Source organism: Natrix helvetica (assembly GCF_964273705.1).
Source record: "Natrix helvetica genome assembly, chromosome: 1".
Lineage (NCBI taxonomy): Eukaryota > Metazoa > Chordata > Lepidosauria > Squamata > Natricidae > Natrix > Natrix helvetica.
The window spans coordinates 235,027,459-235,052,949 of record NC_138548.1 but is presented as its reverse complement, the minus strand read 5'-3'; the positions used below and the strand labels follow the sequence as shown (position 1 = coordinate 235,052,949).

The following is a 25,491-nucleotide window of genomic DNA, read 5'->3' as shown; positions in this document are numbered from 1 at the left end:
GCCATGCCACATCCACAGAACTGGTAGTAAAAAAAATTGAACCCCACTACTGAGAGATATACTTTTCTCTGCTTAACATAAAAACCAGTAGGTTATTATCAATTATAATAATTACTGCATTGCATAATTCTGGGTGTGAGCCTTTCAAAGGGAATTTGTATTAGGACAATTTTAATAGATTAGAAGAGTTGAAAAGAACCTTGGAGATTTTCTAGTCTAGTGTTGACTATTCTGGGCAAATGGTTGTCCAGTCTCTTCCTAAAAGCCTCCAGTGATGGGAGCATCCACAACTTCTGGAGGCAAGCCATTCCACTGATCAATTGTTCTCACCACCAGGAAATGTCTCCTTAGTTCTAAATTGGACCTCTCCTTCATAAGTTGCTTTGGAGTATAGGTTGACTCCCTCTTCTCTATGACAGCCCCTCAAATACTGGAAAACTGTAGTCTTTCTCTTTGTTAAGACTAGACATACCCAGTTTGCAACTGTTCATCATATGTTTTAGCCTCCAGCCCCTTAATGATCTTTGTTGCTTTCTCTCTGCACTCTTTCAGCATCTCAACATCTTTTTTATATCGTGTGACCAAAGCTTCTGTTGTTGTTGTTTAAATGGCATTTTCAGTATGTGTAATATTCTGCAAAATAAGAAGCGAGAAATACATTGAGACACTTTTTCCATTTGCAAGCGCTTCCCAGCAATGCTTCCTTACGCATGACATGCTACAGTTCCTCACCCATTAAAACCTGTATTTGTTTGAACCACAAGGTGGCAGCCTGATGACCCCAAATATTCCACCACAGGAGACTGCAATGGGGTTCAGTGAGGGCATTTGGCTATTTGTTTGCATTACATCCCTTTGGAAAACTTCCAGGATGAAAACCAAGTTTCAGATAAGATGGCAAATGAACTATAATTAATAAAAACACAGCTACATTAATGATGCACAGCTCTGGACCTCTTGCAATATATTTAAAACTACAGGGATAAACGGGATGCGAATGAAGCTTTCTCCCCGGAGCTCATTTTTGTCAAGAAGTGACAGCCAGGTTGGCTTGCACTTAATTTCATTTTCTATTTAGAAGAAGAAAGTTTATTTAGGTCTTCAAGGAGCCCGAGTTCCATTGCAGAAAGAATCCAAAAGAGGTTGGTGGAAGCTCAATTTTCAGTGCAGCCTGTGGATATCTGAAATGCTCAACTGGTATCAGCTTTTGGAGATAAAGGTTTTACTCCAAATATTCAGATATATTTAAATAATACGGGCTGTATTTAGGAATTATAAGTATCCCCTTGCTAGCATTTCTTGGGGAATTACATTTTCTAAAAAAATTCCCAGGAACTTTGATGAATTTCAAACATTTGGGAAAAGTGTGGACAGGCCTGACTGTTTTGGTATCCAGTTACCATATCGTGTGCTTTCTTCTCTATGAAAGATAATAAACTTGGACTCAGAATGAGATAATAGCAACTTGTGATTATGCACACTGGACTTTTTCCTCTTATCTGGCACATCTTTCAAAAATGAGAATTACTTTACCAGCACACTTAAGTACCCACTTTTTTTGTTTAATCTGGGAACCATTAGAACTAAAGAGCAGTATTGCTACCTGTTTATATACTTCCAGTTATTGATGTCCTTCTAACTACCACCACTATTACGTACAGACAGAAAAAGGATGTAAACAGAACTGAGTCAGACGGCCCACTTAAATTGGCTTGTGTCCAACTCAACTCCCCAGGCAAGAATGGAAGCAGAGCTGTTTCCCTTATGCAAAGATTCCTGGTCAAATACCTGACACTTCTAGTTATAATAAACTACTTGAAGCTGAAAGGAAAGCTGCCTCACAAAATACTGAGCACAGATTTAATTTTACATCAGCATTATAAGATTGAGGACAATATGTGAGATCCTGCTGGCATTAGAGTCTGTTTTCCCCTGCTCTCATATCCTTTCCAGAACTTTGCTAAGGAGCTGTTCATCTGATACTATATGATATTCCATCTCTGGAAGTGGAACCTGAGCTATGGTTTAGGAGACACATTGTAGGATTTTGAAACCTCCATATGGATTCAACTTCATTTCAGAGAGCATTCTTCCCAGGAGCACTTTTACATTTACCAATTCTTTATGTGGTCTGGCATTTACCAAACTGGTTAGTTTTCCATTTGGATTACTGAACACTTAACGGTTTCCACAGGATTGGCAGTGTCAACCTACTGTAGTGAAAACAAATGGTCTTATGCCTTCTCCCCCCCCCCTTAAAGAATGATAGAGTTATAAAAAGTTATACTTTAAAATCAAGTATTGTAAGAATCTTGATATCTTGCAGAATTTTGGAAATCACTTGCATAGCTAGGCATAGCAGTCATTCATTCATTCATTCATTCATTCATTCATTCATTCATTCATTCCATTTCTACATCATTCATCTCACCTAAATGACTCTTTTACCTTTATCTTTCCCAACTCCTTGAAACGTGATGTTGGTTTGCGTATTTTCCTGCATTAAAGAAGCTTGAAGTTCTTTATATAAAGACACTAAAGACACCGCTTAATTTAAATTTTTCTATTAACTATAGTTATGCTCTTCCCAAATAATTTTTAGGCATTGTGTACACACTGCATTTTCCTTCTGTTTATATCAGATAAAGGCAAACCATGAACCAATTACAAGTCTCATTTTTATATAAACCCCTGAGATCATGCTGACTTATAATAGATTTATAATGTTTCAGGGTTTTTTTCCCCTTTGTAACTAAGAAATAATAAAATAAGTACAACCAACCCATTAATATGTCTATTTTATTCAAAAGCTCTATTCTGTCAATATGTTCATTAGTGCTGATTTTTTTTCTCATTTTACAGTAGCTATTATTTTCAATTAAAAGAACATAAAATCCATAACTCCTGCAAAGGGTATCAGTGGTCCACATTTTCAGTTTTCAGTTTAACACTTTTAAGGGAAGGATACTCATAAACAGTTCTTCTCACGTGCCTCCAAAACCGCATCTGATGTTTGCCCAGAAAAATCAGTGAGCTACTGGTTGGAAAATACACAGTTGTAGTTAAGTAAGTAAGTTTTAGTTCTCCAGCAGACTAGTTAACCAATGAGGACTTGTCAGAAGTCAGGTTTTCAAGAGCAAGTTTAAGGATGCTTGTAATGGGAATTAAGAGCCATCAACCTACACTTAAAAGAACTGGTTTGTCTGGTTTACAGATCAGTTGTTGAGGTTGCGAAATAGAAAAAGAAAGCAAAATGCCCTGATCTAGTTAAGTACTTAAAAATGAAAAATAAAATAATAGATGGTCTCAACTATTGAGGAGAAAATGTTTATATATTAATTTTAAAAACCAGGCCTAGCATTACTGTACATTATAAAATTCTGTTTTCTTCAAATAGGCCAAAATAACTTTTAACATTTTTGCACATAAATATTAAATGATTTAAAAGCTGCTGTTTGAATATACTACAAATATAGACTTGAATATATTTGACCTTATATCACCACATCAGATCAGTAACAATTATTAATGTAAAGTGCAATAAATAAGGTGCTTTTGGCAAAATTAGTTACTTGTTTTCATTTTTCTGTGAAATCAGTATTTTCTCCTCATAGTTTATATGTGATCTTAGTATTTTCATTTCCCAAAAAGTCATTTTTTAAATTTGTAATTTTAAACAAGAAAAAAATGCACACATTGAAGAAAAGTCTAAAAATTTACAAAGAAACAAAGATTAGTTGTTTCAAAACCATCTGGTCAATCTCCAAAAATTATATAAACCTGGATCAATTCCAAAATATGTCTAAATTGTAGACTAATGTGATTAATATTTCAAATAATTACCTCTGCAAATTCAGGGATAACAAGTTTGAATTTTCAATAAATAACTTTCAGTGTCACTATGCAGAATTTAATAATTTGTAAAAAAGATAACTGTTAACAGCTAGTTATATATTAATGGCAGAGTGCAATCTTAACATTTTGTCAGTAAATCTCTTATTTCATTCGAGGATCCGACCACTAGAATTTAAATGAACTTTGTGCGCTTGATAGCTGTTATAGTTAGTTGTACAGTTCTGCAAAAGTCATTGATTGCTAAATCTGGGATTCCATAGAAATTCTGCTTAATGTCGCCAGAGCTCTGTCGTATGGCAGCTCCATTGGACTGGAAATTTTGACTGATTCTCCAGAAACCTCAGAATGAATAATTAAAGCGTCAGCACTAAATGATCTGATTCTGATTCCTGAGGAGCAGGAAGAAGAGGAGGAGGAAGAGGAAAAGGAGGAGATTTCTGGTTCTCCATTTGTTGTCTTATCACAACTTGTGTATTCTAGTTCCATTTTATCCAAATACTTGGCGCTACAATAAGGAGCGTAAACCTCAGTGGTTTCTTCAAATTGCAGGCAGTTGACTTTGTAGTATTTTTTCTTCAGTTGCAGAACATCATTGAATCTGTGTCCCCAGAGGATTTCTCTTGGCACATAGGAACTCCTTGACTGATGTGATGTTCCTGTTGAATCTCCAGTGTAAACAAATGTAACCAGGATCTCAAAATTGTCCTTAGCCAGAGTTTTCCTGTCAAAATCGTACAGTGGACTATCCTGGTTAATTTCATGAACAATGGTCACTGGAGTGGCAAGAATGATCTGATCATTTAGCAGTTTTAAGTCTTTGTACTCCAATATCATCCTGCCCACCCTGTCTTCCACATACCTCAAGAGCTGAGCTCTTACGGTTCCTTCTACCATATGATTAGGTCGAAAATCACCTATCCGCCACATCAGACAAAGTTTACCATCCCGTAAGCCTACTGTTGCATAGTAGCTAAAGCGAATGGTCTGAGCTCGCTTTCGGGCAGTGGCCATTTTTGCTAAGGCAGCTCCAATAATGAACGTGTCAATGATGCAGCCTAAGACAGATTGTAAGACAACAGTCAGGATTGCAGCAGAACACTCATCGGTTACATAGCGCGATCCATAGCCTATGGTGGTTTGGGTTTCCAGGGAAAATAAGAAGGCCCCCGTGAAACTATTGACATTCTCCACACAGAGAGTGACTTCTTCTTCGGGCAATAAGTCTCCATGCTGGAATGCAATGAGCCAAAACACTAAGCCGAACAATAACCAGGATAGGATATAAGATAAGGAAAAGATCACAAACATATGGCGCCACTTGATATCTACCAGTGTGGTGAAAATATCAGTCACATAGCTCTCCCACTCCCCAAAGATATGTTTGAAGTAAACATTGCAAGTGCCATCTTTCTGAAGGAAACGCTTTTGCATTCTTTTAATCCCCACTGATGTCGTTTCCTGGTAACTCTGTGAATGTTTGAGTTTATTTGCTTCCATGCTGATAAGTTTATCGGTGTGCTCCGCCATGCTTCGGGTTGGTATTGTGAAATTAGTTTAGGAGACACGTTCAGTCATCTGTTGATCTGTCCCTCTCTTTTCATTTATAACCTGAGGGGAAAGAAAAACAAAGAGCAAAGGCTTGAGATTTTCAGTTGGGCCCCAGTTACATTTTGAAGCCATATGTGGAATCCTTATTAACTTAAATGGGAGATTGAAACAATGAATAGATTGTTTTTATGTTGCACCCTTAACTCAATATACAGTTTTCAATAATACGGCCTTTTCCAGTGATAGTGATTTATTCAACTTCTGACTTATTTTATCTTATCTTTAACCTGATATGTTAACTGACTGAGATGCTGAGTCAGTGCTCATGGTCAAAGTATCCTTCAACCTGTGCTTGACAACAATTCTGTGGATACAGTCAGGTCATTCCCCTGGCAACTCTATGGACTTTTCTGGGATGTGTGTCCAACTCCCCAGTCTATTTGTCAGTTCTACTATTTCCTAGAGATTTCAGGTGTTAATGTCCAAAGATCCCTCCCAATGCGAAGTAGATGGAGAGTGGCCTCGACAGCAAACATTTTCCATTGTAGCCTCTAGGTCAGCGATGGTGAACCTTTTTTGGCTCGTGTGCCACAAGGGGGGGAGCGCAGGGGGGGGGCGTGTGCGGGCATGCCGCACCTCCCATTTTTACATGCTTTTTTCGCCCTCCCCAGGCTCCAGAGGCTTTATAGGAGCCTGGGGAGGGTGAAAAGAACCTCCCCCGCCCCCCCCGGAGGCCCTCCGGAGGCTTCAGGGACTGTCCGGAGGCTTCCCTGAAGCCTTCAGAACAATTAAAATGACCCTCCGAGCAAACCGGAAGTCACTTCCAGTTTGATTGGAGGGTTGTTTTAAGCGTTCCGAAGGCTTCAGGGAAGCCTCCGGACGGTTCCTGAAGCCTCCGGAGGGCCTCGGGGGGGGGGGAGGCTCTTTTTGCGTGCCCTGACAAATGGCTCCGCATGCCACCTGTGGCACGTGTGCCATAGGTTCGCCATCACTGCTCTAGGTGATAGAACTGGATTTCCCTATCTCCAATACTTTTGCAAAGTATTGAAAAAAAAAACATTTTTTTCAATGTACCTTTAGACCAAATTATTTGTAGGTATCCACCATTTATATGTATGGATGTCACAATTTTTACTATTTGATGGAGTTTTATCCATGTTTTGTTGTTCATCTCCCAGATTCTTAATTGACTGGGAGGTTTGCAAATATCGTAAAATAAATAGATATAAAACAGGTCCAACCTAGCTTCCCTTCTGAACCTAGAAAAGTTCATACAGATGCTGCCACCTACTGAGATATATTTTACCTCTATCAGCGTTTCATGTTTTTGGCACCTCCAATGAAAAACTATGTCTAAATCTCCCATAAAAGTATTGGATTTCCCCCAAATATCTCCAAAGCAAAAATACTGATTGTTTAAATTTTAAAACCAAGGCATATTTCAGACAATAGTGTGACTGCTTTTCTTATGTGGCTGTTCGTGCAAAATTAATTTATGGTTTCACTTGGCTTTGGTAATAGAAGACTCACATGGGTTTATTTTAAGTCTTAACATCTAGATTATGATAAAAGGTATCCTTGATACTTAAAAAGATTGTGTTTTACCCCAATATACTAAGTGCAATCTGATTGCTATAATGTATAGCAAAAACAAATTAAGTTAATATAGCTTCTCCAATTTCTCTGTTCACAAATATGATAAAACATGTTGAGAAGATGTTGGTGCATCATTTACATGTTTTTCCCCTTAGACTTGAAGTATATATTTGTAGACAATTTTATTGCTTGCTACTTGGTTATATAATTTGTAGTCTGAAGTAGTATAATCAGTTCTGTTACTTCAGCCCTGTACCTTTTTAGCATCATCTATTTGCTGTGCTACTTTACCTTTACTTTACTTTATTTTTTAATAGCAAGAGAAAGTTATCTATCTGTCCTAAGAATTCATGTGGTGAGAATGATGGAAACGTAAACTCAAAACAGTTGTTAGACATAAAGTTTCCTACTTCAGTGATACATTCATTTTTTCCCCTTCTCACCCCACTCCAACCACCCTCTGTATTATGCTTCTTGAAACATAACTTTTACAAGCAGAGATTACAAATTTAGAGTTACCAAAAAGGTTTGTAAAACAATGAATGCTCCCTCACACTCCAGCTTTTCATTGTGAAATATCTGCCCCACGGAGTGTAGTCCGTCTCATTCAGGATGTGTTAAAGATCAAGAATTCCTTAGCCATTTGAACAATAATGTCAGCTGTGCGAATACACTTTTCCAAAACACTTAAAAATCAAGCATACTTTCCTTTTCTTTTCCAGGACAAAAACGAATGTGACATATGGTGACATATCCTCAGAATGTGGCCTTCATTAAAACAACAACAACATAACATTCGTGGTTCCAAAAGTACTTCTGGAATGCAGTTATTGGAAATATTCATAGACTTGATGTAGCTGTGGCTTTAAGCACCCCTTCCCACTTTCATTCATTGCGTTTTCAAGAGCTATCTCATATAAATAAGAATGTGATTCATATTGTATAACTGAAAATCTTCTCAGTGGCTAGAACAACATTTCTCCCAGGTATAGATTCAGAGGAAAACAACTAGGAAATGTATTCTCAGGAGATAGCCAACTCTGGCATCTGGCAAGAGTTCCATTCCATCTCTTACAAAGAGGGCTGCCACCTATCTTCTGGATAGAAATACTCTTACCTGTAGCACTCACAAAGTTGTTAAAAATGAAATATAATGCCAAGAATAAAGTTCTTTGACTTGGAAACTGCTCATCATTTCAGCCACCCAAATTGCAGACTTCAGCATGGCTTCCAGGACTTTGTGATGAGCTGATATATGTACAGGTAGTCCTTGTTTTATGACTAGTCTTCTAGTGACTGTTCAGAGTTCCAGTAGACCTACCTGAAGGGCACTTACAACCCAGATTCAAAGTTCTGCTGGTTGGTCTTGTCACCACATTTTGGGCAGTCTGTAACTGGGTAGCATTTATGACCATTGTGAGCTATGACCATGATGGGTAGGCTCCATGACATTTGTACTACTTGAGTACTATAGTAGCCCCTCACATCCCCTCAATAAACTCAGCATGTGAAAGATGGTAGAACATCTTTCTGTATCTTTAACATGTACCCTAATGAGAGACAGGAAAAATAATTTGAGATGTGAGCAGCCAAACAGTATTGTCGTGGAACATCTTATCTAAAGGATCAGAAGTCCCTTATCATCTGCTTCCAGAAACTGATGGAATCTAAAGGATGGCAGAATACTCTGGGTATGGCTGGATCCCAAGCAAGATATCAGTTGAGTATTTCTCCTATGAAATAGTCTATGGATGTACTATTGATTCAGTTGGTTAATAGTTTGTCACTATTACTTTTCAGTTAGGAAAAGTTTGGTTTTCAGAAGTGATACAGATAATGAAGTTCACCAGGTGACAGCTAGAGAGATAAGTTGGATATTTTAGCATGGATAAGAGCACATTACCATGTGCTGTTAGCTCAGGAGAAAAAAGGCAACTGCATATTTTGCTGTTAATACTGCCACATTAAATAACCATGTAGCAGAATTACCTCATCTGGTTGAGAAGTTTTTAATATGGACTCCTAAAAATAGATTGCTGGATCCCATAGATACCTGCTCTGATTCACCTCTGCCAACCAATGGTAGGCAATTAAAATAGTAGTTTTATTTGTCATATGCCTATAGCTTGGTAGGATACAAGATCATACAGTATTAATCATATAAACATGAATAATATAACTCAATTTAAGAACACTGCTAAAGTACAATACCTTGGTAACCAGAATAGCCCATGATATCTAAAAGAATGATTAACAATTATAAGTAAGAAGAATACATAAAGCAGTTTTTGAAAATCCATAGCAATAAATATCTTACGCCTTTTAAAGATTTTTAAGATATTCCCAGTAGAAAGACTGGCCTTCAATGGAAAAAGGCTGTTTTCTACACAGCTGTTATTAGTACAAGCAATTGCCTGTCGGTCATATTAAGTGGTCTGGTTTTCTATACTGTAAGAAGAAAGGTATTGCAGTAATGGGGCCTATTAGCTACTCAGTAAAAAAATAAAAAAATGTGCCTTATAAAGTTGTGGCTTTTGTTGTCCATCCTATAATTCTCAGATTATGAGACAAATACAAGTTGAGTTTGGACTCTTAGTAGAGAAAGGCAAATATCAGTGGTGGGATTCAGCCAGTTCGCACCTATTCAGGAAAACCGGTTGTTAACTTTCTAAGCAGTTTGGAGAACCAGTTGGAAGAAATCTCATTCTGTTTTTCCCCACTTTATAGGGCTAATCCTGTAAGGAAGGCAGGAAGGAAACATTCTGGTTTTGTTTCTAGTCTAATCTTTGTTGCCCTGCTAACAGAAACTGCCTCTCCAGTTAACATTTATTACATTGTAACAGCTAAGGCAAAGTGCCCATCCACATGAGTGATGTTGAGTTGGCCACACCCACCCAGTCACAGGACCACCAAGCCACGCCTCTCATTACGGCAGAAAACTGATTGTTAAATTATTTGAATCCCACCACTGCAAATATTCTTCCATAAGATGGGAGAAACTTCTTGGAGTAACTCCTGTGAGCAAAGAATATTAATTGAAGAATTCATTTTGTTCAAAAGGAGCAGAAGTAATAGTAGGGGAAAAGAAGGTATGCTCTTCACCAAAACTCTCCACATCAGCTCAAAAAGCCAAAGGAACAAATTTAGTGATACTGTAGATAGTATCCAAGTTAGTTTCAGTTTTGTATGGCTGCCCATCTTATAGCACTGGGTGGTTCACAATAACAAAAACTAGTAAAGGATGGAATGCAAACTATTGTTTGTTCAACCATGGAATAAATGTGAATAATATTTTCCAAAAGTAAACTGAAGATCTTTCAAAGAACATGATGTATCAATGATGGGAAACTTTAATTACTCTGCCATCTGTGAGAGATAAACTCTGTTAAATGGGAAATTCCTGACTTGTCTTACTGACAACTTTCTTCTTCAAGGGCTTGAGGAAGGCAGAAGAAGCTTGATATTAACCAATATGGTCAAGTTTATGAAATAACTATTTACTCTAAATGAGTTTAAAAACTCAAGGGTCAGATGAATTGAGACCTAGGGTTCTCAAGATTGCTGATGAATTGAACTTCAAGCATATTAGGCATAGATGGTTCTGGTCAGTCAAAAGTTAGATCAAGGAACAGCTACCTACTAAGCAGTATTTTGGATGGAAACAAAAATAAATAAAATAAATATTTCCTAACTCTCTGTAATGGCACTTTATCTTCTGGCCCAACTCTGCTGTCAAAGTAATACATGTAATGTCCTGTTTTTATGCAATATATGCAATATTATACAATATATGAAACAATATTAGCATCTCCATACAACAGGGGTCTCAAACTGTCATGTGATGTATACCAACTTTTTTCCCCTTCGTTAAACCAGGTGTGGGCATGGCCAGTGCATGACACATCCGGCCCACAGGCCAAGAGTTTGACACCACTGCCATACAAGATAGCACTAAGGTCCAGACCACAATCATTCAGGGCTAATCTCTAAGGCCGCCTCAGGAAGCAGAATCACTGCAAAACCATGTCCCCAATTCAAACTCACGAAGGTGGCCCAGGAATATATGGGCAATAGAATCAAAAGTTGCCAAGAAATTTAAAAATAAGGATCAATAGAGCCATATCCTCTTTGTTTCTCTTCAATAAGTGGTTAGCTATCAGGGTGAAAATGACTGGCCGTGCACAAAAATGAGACTACAACCTAGACTGAGCTAATAAGTCTCCTCCAAAAACATGTGCATCTGATACAGGTTTGACCTCCCAAACTAGGGGTATTTCTATTTAGACAATAGTTGACTATGTCTGGGTGGCTTCTTGACCTTTCAACTAAGTGTAAGAATTGACTCTGTCTAAATCTAGTTGTAGACATTCCATAGTTTTATTTAAGGCTGGGAATATCAATGAATGATGTAACAATATAGTCAATGTTGTCTGAATCTACTCAGCTAACATAAGTTAAGACAGGCTGAGATCAAGGCAACATACAATAAGCTAGGCATTCACAACCATCTATCCTACTGTCTCAGACCTCACAAATTAGGTAATTGTACTTAGGTAATTGCACCAGAAGAGACATTTCAGTGTGATCCTTCTCAAAATGCATGACTGTTGGCATGCAAAACAAGTGATTTTTAATCTTCAAAACACCTTCTGAAAAAGATTATAAAGCCTTGTCTCTGTTTTATTTTGTTTTGTTGAATGCATAATAGATTGCAAGTAGCATGCAGTGTACTGCTACCTCATGTCCAGTCAGCTTCAAGATGAGCCTTATAATCTTTGAAGAGCTTCATACAGGCTCTGAAAAACCTTTAAAAAGCCATTGCTTGCTTTTAGGAGTAGACTCACTGAAGTTAATATGACTCTTAAAACAGACACAACTATTTTTCAGGCTCACATGTAAGATCATAAAAAGACAGGTTGCTTTAATGAATAACAGAAATGCTGTGCTTGCACAAGTTCTGAAGCACTTCTTCCCAATAATTTTCTGAGTAAGAAGAGTGTTCCTCTATTTTTGAGCCATGGTGGTGCAATGGTTAGAGTACAGTACTGCAGGCTACTCCTGCTGACTGCTGATTGCCAGCTGTTTGGTAGTTCAAGTCTCACCGGCTCAAGGTTGACTCAGCTTTCCATCCTTCCAAAGTCGGTAAAATGAGGACCCAAAGGCTGACTCTGTAAAACTGCTTAGAGAGGACTATAAAAGCATTGTGAAGCAGTATATACATCTAAGTGGTATTGCTATTTTTACAGGAAAAAAAGTTTCCACTGCCAAAACCCTAAATAACTACTTGCATGCAATTTTTAGATTAATATAATCCGTGAAACTAAATGCACCGATTAAAAGAGGTTTTGCAGTCTGAATACTCCACTATCATTTCCATTCCCTACATCCCCAGGAGTACTTTGAAACTGGTGTAGAATTTTTACATGGGATCCTTCATTAACGGGGAATTATTTTTTCCCGATGGCTTATTTAGATACCAGTATGACTAGTTTAATTATTTTAAGAGTAGATACTCTGCCATCCTTTCCTCTTCTAATAAATTTAGAATTTTGAAACTTTTGATCCAGCTCATCCCATTTATGTTCTTAGCTGTTGTCAGAAAACACCATTTGATTAGTGCAAAGAAAGCCTTAAAATAGTGGATGTCAATTTTTTAATTTTTAGTTCTTTAGTTCATTGGGATAATATTTAGTAACATTTATTTGGAAAAGATTAGTGGAGGGGGGGACGGTAAGAACTAAAGGGTTTCCTTGTGATTTTTTCTCTCCTCCTGGTATTGTTTAGCAAATTATCTTTAATTTGATGCTTGCTTAATAGAACAATGAAATATGCTATGAAGTTTTTCAGTTAATTCCCCGTTTAATGACTATAGTTTAAAAAAGAGCTCATGATATTTGCTCTATAAAGCCACTCATTATGTACATACTATATGCATTGTATATTTCCCCATACAATGTAGATAGGAGATTGATTCTTCACACAGTTGTATTCATCAAATAGATAACTTCATAGGTTTATGAAGATAATGGCAGAACTGCGCCTTAGTCAGCCATAGATAATAGAGTTAGGAAAATGCACTGCAAATTAACTATCTCAATTTTAGATAATTCTTAACCATCTTTCATAAAAGCTAACTGAAGAAAGGAAATGGAAAAGAGGGTATGATGATGTTAAAGAAAGGAAAAAGAATTTGTGAGGTTCGTCACTAGCAAATGTCCTTGAAATATTACTCTTAAAGGAATGCAGTCTCCACCCTTATCTAAAGATTCTTTTGCAGATGTGTTCCATCTTCACAACTTCCCCTGTTAATGTTGCTCTGGCTAAGCTTTTTATCAACAAAGTTTCTCTTCATGCTTAATCTTAATTTTCCTTCCTGGAAGTCCAGTGTTTCCTTCTGCTGTTAATTGTCTTGGAATATAGCATTACATTCAGTTTTGGAAATTTTTCCTACGGACACTGATGCTCATACAGTTGGAAAGCTGCAACCAAAGAAGCCATGAATAAACCAATCAAATCATAACCATTTGAACCATCTGACTTTCATCTGGCTATGAATGGAAACAATCTTCTAGTTACAGCATTGTCACCACTTAAAAACATGGTGGTTCCAAATATTTCAACACCCTTCTCCCTTTCTCTCCACCCACCCCCCTTTGTTTCCCTCCTGTTTCTTTTTTTGGAACAAACCTTGCTCCAAACATCTTTGTAGACTGCATACAAATTTGATTTTGTGTATTCATGGAAAATCCAAACTTCTAACACTGCGAGGGGGGTGGATCTGTCTGCTTATTAAGGATATACTATGCCATCTTATAAAAGCTTCTGGTTTACCCTATAGTTATTCTTTTTTATCAATGAAAATATTCCTAGTTTGGCATAATTTTCAATTAGGGAAAGAGATCCAACTTTTTCAGCATATCATCTTTCTCAGCTTCATGTTATTTTGTTTCCAGTGCCTATATCGTGTTTCCCCGAAAATAAGACAGGGACTTATTTTCTTTTGACCCCCGAAATAAGCGCTTGGCCTTATTTTCGGGGAGGTCTTATTATTTTTGAGGTGCAGGAGGAGGCAAGCATAGTCACCTCATGGCTGCTGCTGTGTTGCAATATTTTCAGGGAGGGTTTATTTTTGGAGGAGGGCTTAGCATATGCTCAAAAGCCCAATTGGGCTTATTATCCGTGGAGGTCTTATTTTCAGGGAAACAGGGTAATATACCATATGCGGTTATATCATGGAATTCCATGGGTAACATTATACAGGCTCTTTTCTAATAATTATAACAGTGACCTTTCCACTGCAATTAGAACACGAGTAGCTATTTTCCTTGAGTTTTCTGCTTTGATCCTTTTTCCTGGGAAATCTGGGCAGGCATCTGAATCCCATCAATTTACAATATTTGACAAATTTTAGGAAAACCTAAAACAGCCTTTTGCATCTTGTGACATTTTAACATGTATAAATCCAAGTACTCTCAAGCTGAATATCACCATGGTATACATTAAAGATATGGGAGCACATATAAATGTGTACTGTCACACTGACAATTTTTTCCTGGCTCTCATCTTGTGCTCGCAAATGTTTACTTTACAAGGTTTCCTTTCCATCCATGAAAGCACCTTAGTGGGGAATTCCAGTATACGATGGATAAAAATGAGGATAGGAGGAAATGAGAATAAGTGCCCAAAGTGCTTGGTTAACCCATTCAAATTGCTAGAAAGATTGTAAATAGTTAAAAAAAAGTATGGTAAATTAATAATATGCATATACTTTAAACTAAAAGATGAACTCTAAAATTCAGTTTTGGATGCGACCCAATTCTATAAATAATATTCTGAGAATGGCTTCCACTTAAAATTAAATGTTATTTTTTGCATGCAAAGTTGTGGGAGGCATAATTTAATTAGTCATTCTTCTGAAGTGGGACTCAGAGATCTACTTGTAACTGCCTATGATCAATTAATTATAAGCATCACCTCGATCGAACCAGCCAGTCATCTTACAGGCTGTTGGTAAGAAAAAGAAAAGATAAGAAAAATTGATATGAAATATCTTATAATATCAGAAGCTTCTAATGATGCATTGGAATGTGTTATGATATTTCAGCTGTGTGGATAAAGCTGATTCTTCCATTTGTATCATCTATTTTTTATATTCTTTCATAGATTTTATATAATATGGAAGGGAGAAGAAAGGAGGAATACGATATTTAAGGCCTACAAAGCTATCTACAAAGTATATTTTATTAGCAGAGCCTAATGAAGTAAGCGAACTTACAACCTGGTTATGATTGGAAGTCAGGTTCAGTTTGAAAAACCATTTGCATTATTAGAACTATGGGATGCCTTTAGTCTGAACAGTATGTCATCATTAAGATTCTTCTTTTCTTCCAGGAACTCAGAAATCATTATTGTTAAACATAATATTTTAATATTTTTCCTACTCCATCCTACTGTTTCTTCCTGGGTTTTTTTTTTTTACAAAGAAAAAAAAATTAAGGGGTCAGTTTCCATATTTAGAAATTAATGTATCGTTGCTATTCAATTCTCTGGCTATATGCATTGATCACAATATTGATAGCTGAACTGTACATTGTGTGAAATATGTATGCTAATTCCCTCTTCCAGGATACCTGCTATAAACTATTCTCCCTTTCAGGTTGTATCCTTATCATCCTCAATATTCTTAATGGTCTGATTACAGTTGCCACTTTTTTCTTCTCAGATTCATTACACAATAATATAGCACTTTATGTTGGGAAAAACTGTATCTTTTGATTTGAGAAAGGTACAGGTAGTTGAAAAGTATGTTCACCTTGTTTTAGAGCGGAATTAACAGGAAGTATAACATTTCTTTGGAAATGGAAAGAAAATAATATGAGGTTTTTAAAAATCCAAATATAGGAGGCTTACCAAATTGACAGGTTTGTCTGTTCCCTAAACAACAGGTTTTTTTCCATCATCTTTGTGAACTAATATTAAAAGGTTGACTTAAAACCCAAATACAATGAGCAGATAATTTCAACACTCTAGCTTAATGTGCATTTCCTATACTAAAGCACCTGTTGATACATAAATTGTCTTTCTATTTTCATGTTTCTCCAAGTTTTTGTTGCTGCTTTCTGATTATGGGACAAAAATAGAATGACTACATTAAAATTGTACATTATTGAAAATTATTGAAAATAAAGGTATTAGGGAAAAGGCATAAAATATGAACAAATGTTTGTGTAGAAATTTTACAAAATTAAATTTTGAACTCTTTACCTTCAAGATACCACAAGAATCTGCTGGTCTGTTGAATCAAAGAGAGAGGAAAAACCTGAACAGGTGATAATTAGAAGAATCTGCCTAAACTCTGCCTGTGTCAATGTCTCATATATTCAAACAAAACTCTTCCCTAACTTATGCACTTAGTATATAGTTTCTGGTTGATAGCTACTCTAACAAGAAAAAAAAAAACCAAAAGGTCCCTGGAAAGTATTAGTGTCACATATTTCACCCAGGTTTTCCTTGGTCCTAGAAAACTCTTCATTAAGATTTATGTAACCATATAAGTTTTCTTTTTTCCCCTCTTTTGCATGAGCATATAATTGAGGTATTTGGTTCAGGTTAACGTTCACAGAATTTCTCGGAGATGCGTAAGCTAGTGGAATCTAAAGCTGGAATTAATATGAATCCTATTTTCCACATCTTATTACTAAAATGTCAATAGTCACCAGTTGTGTGTTTTGGAAACTCCAGCTTCAATTACTTTCTCTCAGGGCTCCCATATAAACATTTCTTTCTTCTAGTTGTCTAGAATTCAAGTGGGTTGCGGTTATGGCCTTGGGGCAAAATGCTTGTTTATCTGTAGGCATCTGAATCTGCAGAAAACCATAGTAGAAGGAAGGAAAGAATAAGAACGCTTGCCCAGACATTAATTGAAAATACTATTGCTGGGCTCTGAATCAATATCTGTTTCCTGAAATAGCAAGATAGCTTTAAGGGGCCTCAGAGAATGGTACTCATGAGGATTTGGTCATATAAGCTACTCGGTCTTTATTGAAACTCTTTATATCAAAATTAACACAAGACAGTCTGAAACTGACTGCTGAAGGATTCACCTAAAAGAGATATCAAGGCAGAACACGGGAGAAAGTCTTTCAGCAAACACCTAGAGCAAGAAAATTATTTCATCATGGGTCAGATCATAGGACAAGCTCGGGCAGGCAGATCAAGGATCTTGGGGGTGGGGGTGGGGGGAGGAAGAGACAACTGAACAAGAGAGACCAAGGTACCTGCTAAGAGTTTTGGAGGCTTAAGAGGAGATGGAACCAATGGAAGTCGGCAATTAATAAGCCGGCTTGCAGAATGATAGGAAATCCATAGTGCAATGTTGAAAGAAGGAGAAAAAAGTGGGAATATATCCATAATCAGTGTTTCGCAAAACAGAAGAGCAGTTTCTCTAAATTTTAGTCTCTGTAGATCCAAGATTTGACCTCCTTACTGCTACTGCACATTTATACTTTCTCAGTAACAAACTCATCCCTTTTTCTGTTACAGTTCCCTGTTCTTCCACATCAACTCTTAAAACTAATGCTATCTTTTTTTTTTTTTGCTGGCTGATTGTTTGCTTTCTTTCCCAGTTTTTCGGTTCCAAGTATTCCATGATCTATGCTTCTCAAGATACAATTTCATTAAAGTAAGCTCAGAGAACATCACTAATGAGACTCTGATTATAGAAGTTACTCAGTGTTTATTACCAATGCCGTTATCTCTTCCAGAAACCCTAAGGTCAAAAAATATATATAACAACAAAGGTAAACAACCAAGATTCTATTTGGAACTATTTCTTTCATTGTGGATTTATTCTGGTAAATGAGCCCAATAAAGATAAGTTTGATTTGATTTCTCGACAAGTATCACCTCTTGAACTACTGAGGAGCAACATGCCCCAAAGAAAGCTCAAATGGTGTTTAGTATACTAAAGAACTGCTCTTTATCAGGTGCAGGTGGAAAGCTTCACTCCTTGGACAGGAAACACAATTTCTACCCCATGGATTCTTCTCTGTTATTTGCAGTTCTTTCAATGAAACTAGGATCTCGCCATAGTTTTGAATCTAAACAGGATGGCCTTAGTTGTCTTATAATAGAATGTCCTACCCTAATTTTTTTTTTTTATCCTCATCATTAGTTTGCTATGTAGTGGTACTATATCATCCACCCATAAGAGCTATTTGCCTGCTCTCTTTGCAAAGTTGAAAAAAGAATATAACATTTATTTATTCCACCTCTACGAAGCCCAGGTCCCTAGTTCACTCACCGGTTAGGTTGGCCAAGTTGGGAGATGTAACATCAGCACAAGCTGCTTGCTACTACGACCACTGAGGTTCACTGAAGTGGAACGAAACCTGTGTCCGTCTTAATTTTCTTATTTATGTATGCACCCTATCTCCAAAAGCTACAGTACAGCTAGCCTTTCTTCTTTGCGATCTCAATTCTATGGGGTGCTAAGCAACCTTGGCTCCCACAGCTCATTGAGCATTTAGGACAAACTGGCACTTCACAATACCACTGGCAGACACTCGGGTCTGTGCTTCCGCATTAAGTACTGGATATTTCCAAGAAGGGAGGGGGAAAAAGCACAATAGGAGAGTGGGGGAGAAAGTTGCATGCTGAACTTTGGCTAAATTCTAAATCATTGTTGTGGCTTTGCTCAATCCTTTTAACAGGCCTTTTTTTTTAAAAAAAATGGATTATTTTCCTACCCCCTCCCTCCCCCTGAATTTGGTTCTCATGTTCTGGTCAATTGGGTCTGTTTTAATTTTTGCTTGTATTTTAGAATTACTTTTAAAACCTATGTATGCTTTTTTATTTTTAAATTAACAAAACAGGGACTGAGTTTTGATTGACTTTGTAATTGTGTATTTGGGCAACACTTCAAGCATCAGTTGGGGAAGAGGATGTGACTTGCAAGTGTTTGAAAAGGATATAGAAATGCGGCACGCTAAAAATATACAGCATGCCAGCCTTTTCGGAGGCAGACAATTAAAATAATCTGTGTGTATTTTCTGTGAGGTTCCCATTCTTCATGTGACTCTCAATGGAGAGTCTCGGCAGTTCCCCTGCTTCTAATTAAAAGTGTCCTTGAGTTCAAAATGTATTTTTCCACTCTAAGAGAGAGAGATCGGGACTGGCTCAGGGCTGAGCTGAAGCAGAGGAAATAGACTTGGGGAAGAGAAATTGACCCTCCTAGCATGTTTGATTTCGATGAGATTGGAGAAGAATAAAGGTGTCAATGAACAACAGGAAGAATTGTCTTCATTTTGGGTAATATATATGGCATTCTAATCTTAACATGCCTTTTTCCAGCTGGAAATATTTTTTCCAAGGACATCCATCTCAGGGATATCCTCTAGGGCTGAGTACAAGCAGAGTTGTCGCATGGCAGTACCACAAAGTCTTTTTTTTTCATTTAAGACACAACTGGGCTGCCCAAGAGGGCTCATTACAAAGAGAGGGCGACAGGTTCAGAAATGGCCTTATTATCTCCATAAGGTCCACAAAGAGCCAGCCCCTTCATTAACTAGAGTGAAACAACTGTCTCAGGCAGCACATTTGATGTCTTGAAAGAGCCTTGGTATGATTATATATTTGTCTTTATTTTCACAAAGTTCCCTATAAGCAACCCCACCATAGCAAGACTTCATCACTTTCTATCTATAATGCTCTAATAAAGGACTACCTTTGGACAATCCAACAAATGAAGCATCATTTTGACGTAGATAAGAAGAATTCCTGTTTAGAGTATAATCATCTAATAAAATATTTTTGTTAGTCAGTCACTAATTCGTGTCTGGTTCTTCCCAACCCGGTGGACCAAAGCACACTAACCCCTTACCCCATCCTCCACTGTCTCCCAGACGTTCTTCAAATTCATGTTCTTTATGTTGAATGACACTATCTAACCATCTGCCATCCCCTTTTCCTTTTTCCAATAGGTTTTCCAATAAGTCCTCTCCTCATTTGGAAGCCAAAGGATTTCAGAATTCACTGATTTGATCTCCTTGCATTCCAAGGGACTCTCAAGAATCTTCTTCCAACAACACAATTTGAAAGCATCAATCCTTTGGCACTCAGCCTTGCTAGAGGAGATGTTTTGTATAATAGTCCCTCATCGCAGATGAGTCTGTGTGTTCCTGTGTGGAATTGACCCTGAGCTATTTGCTACTGCCCCAGAATTTACCAATCTCTGCATAGACATTTGAGCCTCCTCAGACCATCATTAGAAAATTTGTTTCTGAACTTCCAGTAGGCCCGCTGGACCCATTTTTCACCATCGCCAAGCTCCGAAGGCTTTTCTAAAGCCTGGGGAGGGCGAAAAATGGCCGAACAGGCTCACCAGAAGTCCAGAGGCTTCAGTGAGGCCTGCACGCATGCACAGGGGTGTGTGCGGGGAGTTGTGCATGCATGCGCCGGGAAGGGCATTGCATTATGGGTGTGGGCATGCACGCATGCGCTATTGCGTGCATGCCCTTTTGGCACCTGAGCAGAAAAACATTCGCCATCACCGCTCTAGATTTCAAAAGTCACACAGCAAGGTTAAGAGGAAAGAAAAGTGTGATTTTTCTGAATAAGGGGTTTATGCAGACTTTCTTTCAAAGCTAAATCATTCTCTGTGTTATCTGGCTGCATCTAAAGCAGCCTAGAAACTTGCAAGCACCTTCCATCTTGGCAGAGTGAGAAATAAAAAAATAACTTTAGCGTGACGCCTCAAGGGAAAAGATCTCGCTTTTAATAGAGATTGCCTGTAGGCAAATGAAAGAAGGGAATCTCTGGGCTAAATAATCAGAGGAAAAAAATGGCAGGAGGTCAAGGTCTCAGACTCAACAATTTTGTCTCGGGGCTGGTGGGGGGCGTTTGCTGAAAGTAAAGCCGATTCAGCAAACAAAGCTGCCAATTGTAGTCATATGAAGTACACATTGCTATTACATAGTCCACTCATGCTAAATAATTGGTATATTTACTGAACAATTTGTTTTAAATAGGTCAATTATATCTTTCCAGATTGCTTTTCAATTATCATGAAACACATTCAGTGGCAAATGTGGGTTTGCGGTTCTGCTTTATAGCGTTATGAATTGCATCCTATTTTTCTGGTGGGTGAGAGGAAAGCATCCCTCTTACCTGGCTGGCCTTCTTCTTGTGAAACTTCTGGCTGGGTCATCTTTTTCATACCAGTTCCTGAAATATCTTGGCAGAAATGTAAAACAGCCCAATCAGTATTCTAATGATTTTACAGCCTTCTATCCTTTCCAGTGTTGTTCTCCTGACTTCTCTTCCTGGATGTCTTGCTACTGTTCACCCAAAGGTTTCACAATGAACCCAGTGTTTTGCTTTGGTACTTTTAACACTATGCACGCAACACATTCTCCCAAGACCCAGAACTAAGTTTTGTTTTTGTTTTGTTTTTACAGCTAGGGATGAAGGATACATTTTAAAGAGAGGCTTTCACAGCGAGGGAAACTTCAACAACTTGCCCTGAACTGAAGTCACCTATCTGAGTCTCTGTCAAATGCTGCTTTAAGATTTCTAAATGTATTCCCAATACATTTGGGAATAAGAAGCTCCGGAGTATAAGACGCACCTTAGTTTTTGGGGAGGAAAATAAGAAAAAAAATCCTGCCTTTGCCTAGCAGGTATTCATCTGGCTAGCGTCCTTAGCCTGGTCAGATTCAGCACATTCGTTTGCGGGTTGTGAGTGGGCGCGATGTGCTCCTGCGATCCCCACACCCTTGAACAGGTCTCAAACGTAGCATTCAGAGGCTGAAAATGCGGGGCGCAGAGGCCAAAAACACAAGCCACGGAGGGGGCCATGGTCTATGCAGCCTGGAACAGGTCTAAAACACTACTCGCGAAGGTCAAAGGGTGGGGGCTGGCTGGCGGGCAGGGCTACCTTCGGAGTATAAGATGCACCCAATTTTTCACCCTCTTAGGGGGTGAAATATTGTACTCTGAAAAATACGGTACTTTAGTTTCTTTTCGTTTTTCCAGCTGAATTTTAGAGAAAACCCTTTCACTAAGCTCTATTACAGGTATTCCTCCACTTACAACTATTTGTTTAGTGACCTCTTGAAGTTACAACAGCACTGGAAAACATGACTTATAACCAGTTCTCACTCTTAAGCCCATTTGCAACATCCCCATGGTCATGTGATCAGAATTCGGGTGCTTGGCAACTGACATGTACTCATGACAGTTGCATTCTTCCGGGATCATGTGATCACCATTTGTAACCTTTCCAGAGGGCTTCTGACAATCAAAGTCAATGGGGGAGGGGATACCAGATACACTTAAGAACCACATTATTCACTAAACTTCAGAGAATTATTTAACAACTGTGGCAAAAAAAGGTTGTAAAATGGGGCAAAACCCACTTGACAACTGTCTTGCTTCACAACAGAAATGTTGATCTCAATTGTTGTTGTAAGTCGAGGACTAGCCTTATGTTTCCTTTTTCAGAAAAATACCACGAGCCCTTACCATGGGCTTCAGTAATACTAACACAGGGGTGTCCAAACTTGGGAACTTTAAGACTTGTGGACTTCAACTCCCAGAATTCCCCAGCCAGCCATGCTGGCTGGGGAATTCTGGGAGTTGAAGTCCACAAGTCTTAAAGTTTCCAAGTTTGGACACCCCTGTCCTAACACATCTTTTGATTCTACTCAGTGAATTGGTGAATAAACCCAGTCAAATATTGCCGGACTTACTCTTGAGCAAACAGGCATAGGGTTGCCATGTTAGTAACAGGACAATCACTTTAACAAATTAACTTAATTAAATAATAATATTGGGTGTTATATATAATAAAGAGTGATCTAGTTATAAAATAAACTTTTTTTCAAGCTTAGTTTAATACAAAAGGTTTAGAAAACCATAGTACATCTTTTTTTCTGTGCTGACACAAGAAACTCAAACCTGGATAGAAATGACCTGGGGCAAACTCATCACGTTGCTGCTTATTTATTAATATAGCTATACACTACCAAGTGACACATAACAACAAATCTCAAAGTAATGAAACATAATGCAATTTGTTCTATCGCCTTCTCTCCAACACTCTGAGAATTAAGCATTTATTACCATAAGAACTGAGAGGAGGAGGAAAGTACAGAAAGAAATGTACAGGAGAAATCAAATGCATCAGATGCAGAATAAAGTCTCCATCAGGCTTTTGACCTCTGGCTGTCTGAAGCACATGGGCAAGTCAATGTGACCCACCAGTCAGTTGCCTCACCGTATCATGCATGTTTCCTTGAAAGTAAGTTGTAAATAAATGACATGGCAACATTTTAGTCATCTCACTGCTGTGGATTGGGGAGAAGTGTACAGAAATGAAGTTGAAATTTACAAGAAAGTACGAGGAGGTTTTATAACATTTTGTAAACTCTTTGCAAGAAATATTATCATGATCTCAGGTCATTTCACCTGATTCATTTATGAAAGTTTACTCTGCAAGACATTCCTCAAACTTAAGATACCAAAATACTTCACTGACTTGAGCTAACAGTCCTTCTATGGCATGTAAAAAACGGAATTTTAGGCAATTTTGGGCATTGTCAAGGAAGGAGGGAGGGAGGGAAGTTTCTTTTCAATGATACCATTTTGACAAGCCAGGTATATTTATATTCTACAACATATAAAATAGTTTCATGTGATCACTGAAACACAAATTTCATTCCAAGTTCTAACTTTTAATCTCCAATGGCAAAATAATCCTTGTACATTAATTCATATATTAGAATCTCAAGTTTGTAAAATACACAATTATATCATAGTCTAAAATGCCACTAAATGTTTTTCGTCAAACACCGTGAAGTTGATGCTGTATCCAAATTCTGAACCCATTGTCATTCTTCATTTGCAAAGACACAAGCCAAATGCTTTCAAGATTTCATATTGAAATATCGCATTCTGTTCTCTTTGATATTTGTTCATGTATGGTGTGCTCATAATATTTTCCATAGAGAGTGATGATGTCAGTTGTGTTATGTCTACAGTCAATATGATGTACAATTACAAGTAATATACTGAACTTTTGTGGGTAATTTTTTTTTTAAAAAAGCAGGATATATTTCAAACATTGCTTGCTTGCTTGCTTCTTCCCTTCTTCCCTTCTTCCCTTCCTCCCTCCCCTCCATCCATCCATAGAAAATAATAATTCTTAAAGCTCTTACTTGTACTGCAAAATGCTGTACCCTCTTCCCCTGAAAATAAGACCTCCCCAGATAATAAGCTCAACCAGGCTTTTGTGTGCATGCGCTAAAATAAGCCCTCCGCAACATATTGAAACATAGCAGCAGCCATGAGGTGACTATGCTCACTGCCTCCTGCACCTCAAAAATAATAAGACCTCCCTGAAAATGAGGCCAAGTGCTTATTTCAGGGGTCAAAAGAAAATAAGATCTGTCTTATTTTCAGGAAAACATGTGTATGTTTTAACATGATCTCTACATAATAATGATCTACAATAGGGACAAAGAAGTCATATTTACTATGACATCTATTAGAGGTATTGCTGAGCTACAATATTGTTTGACTGACTCATTGATTGATTGATTTTCTCCAGGAAAAGTACAATATTCATCAACATTAAGTATTGTTTCACATCTTCATCATAATTGTTTTGATACCATAGAAAGTTTGGTGTAAGAGTTGGCTTTTAAGTGGGGAACAGTGGGTTTAATTCTCTACTATAGTGACCTTCCAGAATCTCTTAGTCTAAATTATCACAAACAAAAGGTGGGGAAATTGGTACATACCATGCTCAGTTCTCTGCAAGAAGGACAATATATACAGTAGATGCAAACAATATTCTGTGTGTGTTACATAGTCATTGGTTTTATAGCAAGCAAATAGATTAATAGGCTACCAAGTCAGCTGTTCCACCCCTCATTAATTCCGGTTTAAAACAGCTTTGCTTTATATTGTTTTCAGGTCAGTCAGAGATTCATTTTATTCCCCAAAGGCAAACATAATGAAATGAGTGGGTAGATCTTATCATAAAGGCATTAAATGGGATATCCAAATGAAACAGTAGAAATAACAAGAAGGGCAATAAAATCAGCCTAAAGGAGCCTTAGAATCTGTTTATTGCCATCAAATAACTCCTGAAAAATGTTTTGAGAAACAAAACTTTCTTAGCCTTGCTAAGATACAACTGACCCTTGAGAAGTTAATGTATTACAGTCTAATGTGTAGTAATCTCTACACCGTTTATTGCAGGTTGTTTTTTTTAAAGAGTTGCTGGAAGATATCCCACTGAACTAAATGCAGTTTCATCCAGTTTGAACATTTCAGAATAAAGTTTAACTCTCCACTGAATAAACAGGAATGTGTATATGTACTGAATGTGCTGAGGGAGAGAAAGAGAACTAAGCAATATCAACCTGTTCAGTGGCAACAATTTGTTTGTTTGTTTATTATTTATTTATTTATTATTATTTATTTATC

At 37.6% G+C, this 25,491-nt stretch overlaps 1 protein-coding gene across 5 annotated transcripts in view; it reads right to left on the bottom strand.

Annotated features, from left to right (window-relative positions):
• Window positions 1-2,782: 2,782 nt before the first annotated feature.
• KCNJ16 (potassium inwardly rectifying channel subfamily J member 16) overlaps window positions 2,783-25,491 on the bottom strand; it is a 49,164-nt gene continuing 26,455 nt past the window's right edge. The window contains exons 2-4 of one of the 5 annotated variants that reach the window (XM_081938255.1): window positions 21,166-21,231; window positions 18,302-18,372; window positions 2,783-5,463 (exon numbers count right to left, since the gene is read on the bottom strand). In XM_081938255.1, coding sequence (XP_081794381.1) covers window positions 4,096-5,382 — 1,287 coding nt within the window. In that variant the 5' untranslated portion in view covers window positions 5,383-5,463; window positions 18,302-18,372; window positions 21,166-21,231 and the 3' untranslated portion in view covers window positions 2,783-4,095. Of the gene's footprint in view, window positions 5,464-11,736; window positions 11,833-16,715; window positions 16,847-18,301; window positions 18,373-21,165; window positions 21,232-25,491 lie in introns of those variants that run through there. The other 4 variants (XM_081938256.1, XM_081938259.1, XM_081938258.1 and 1 more) reach the window with 4 other exon arrangements.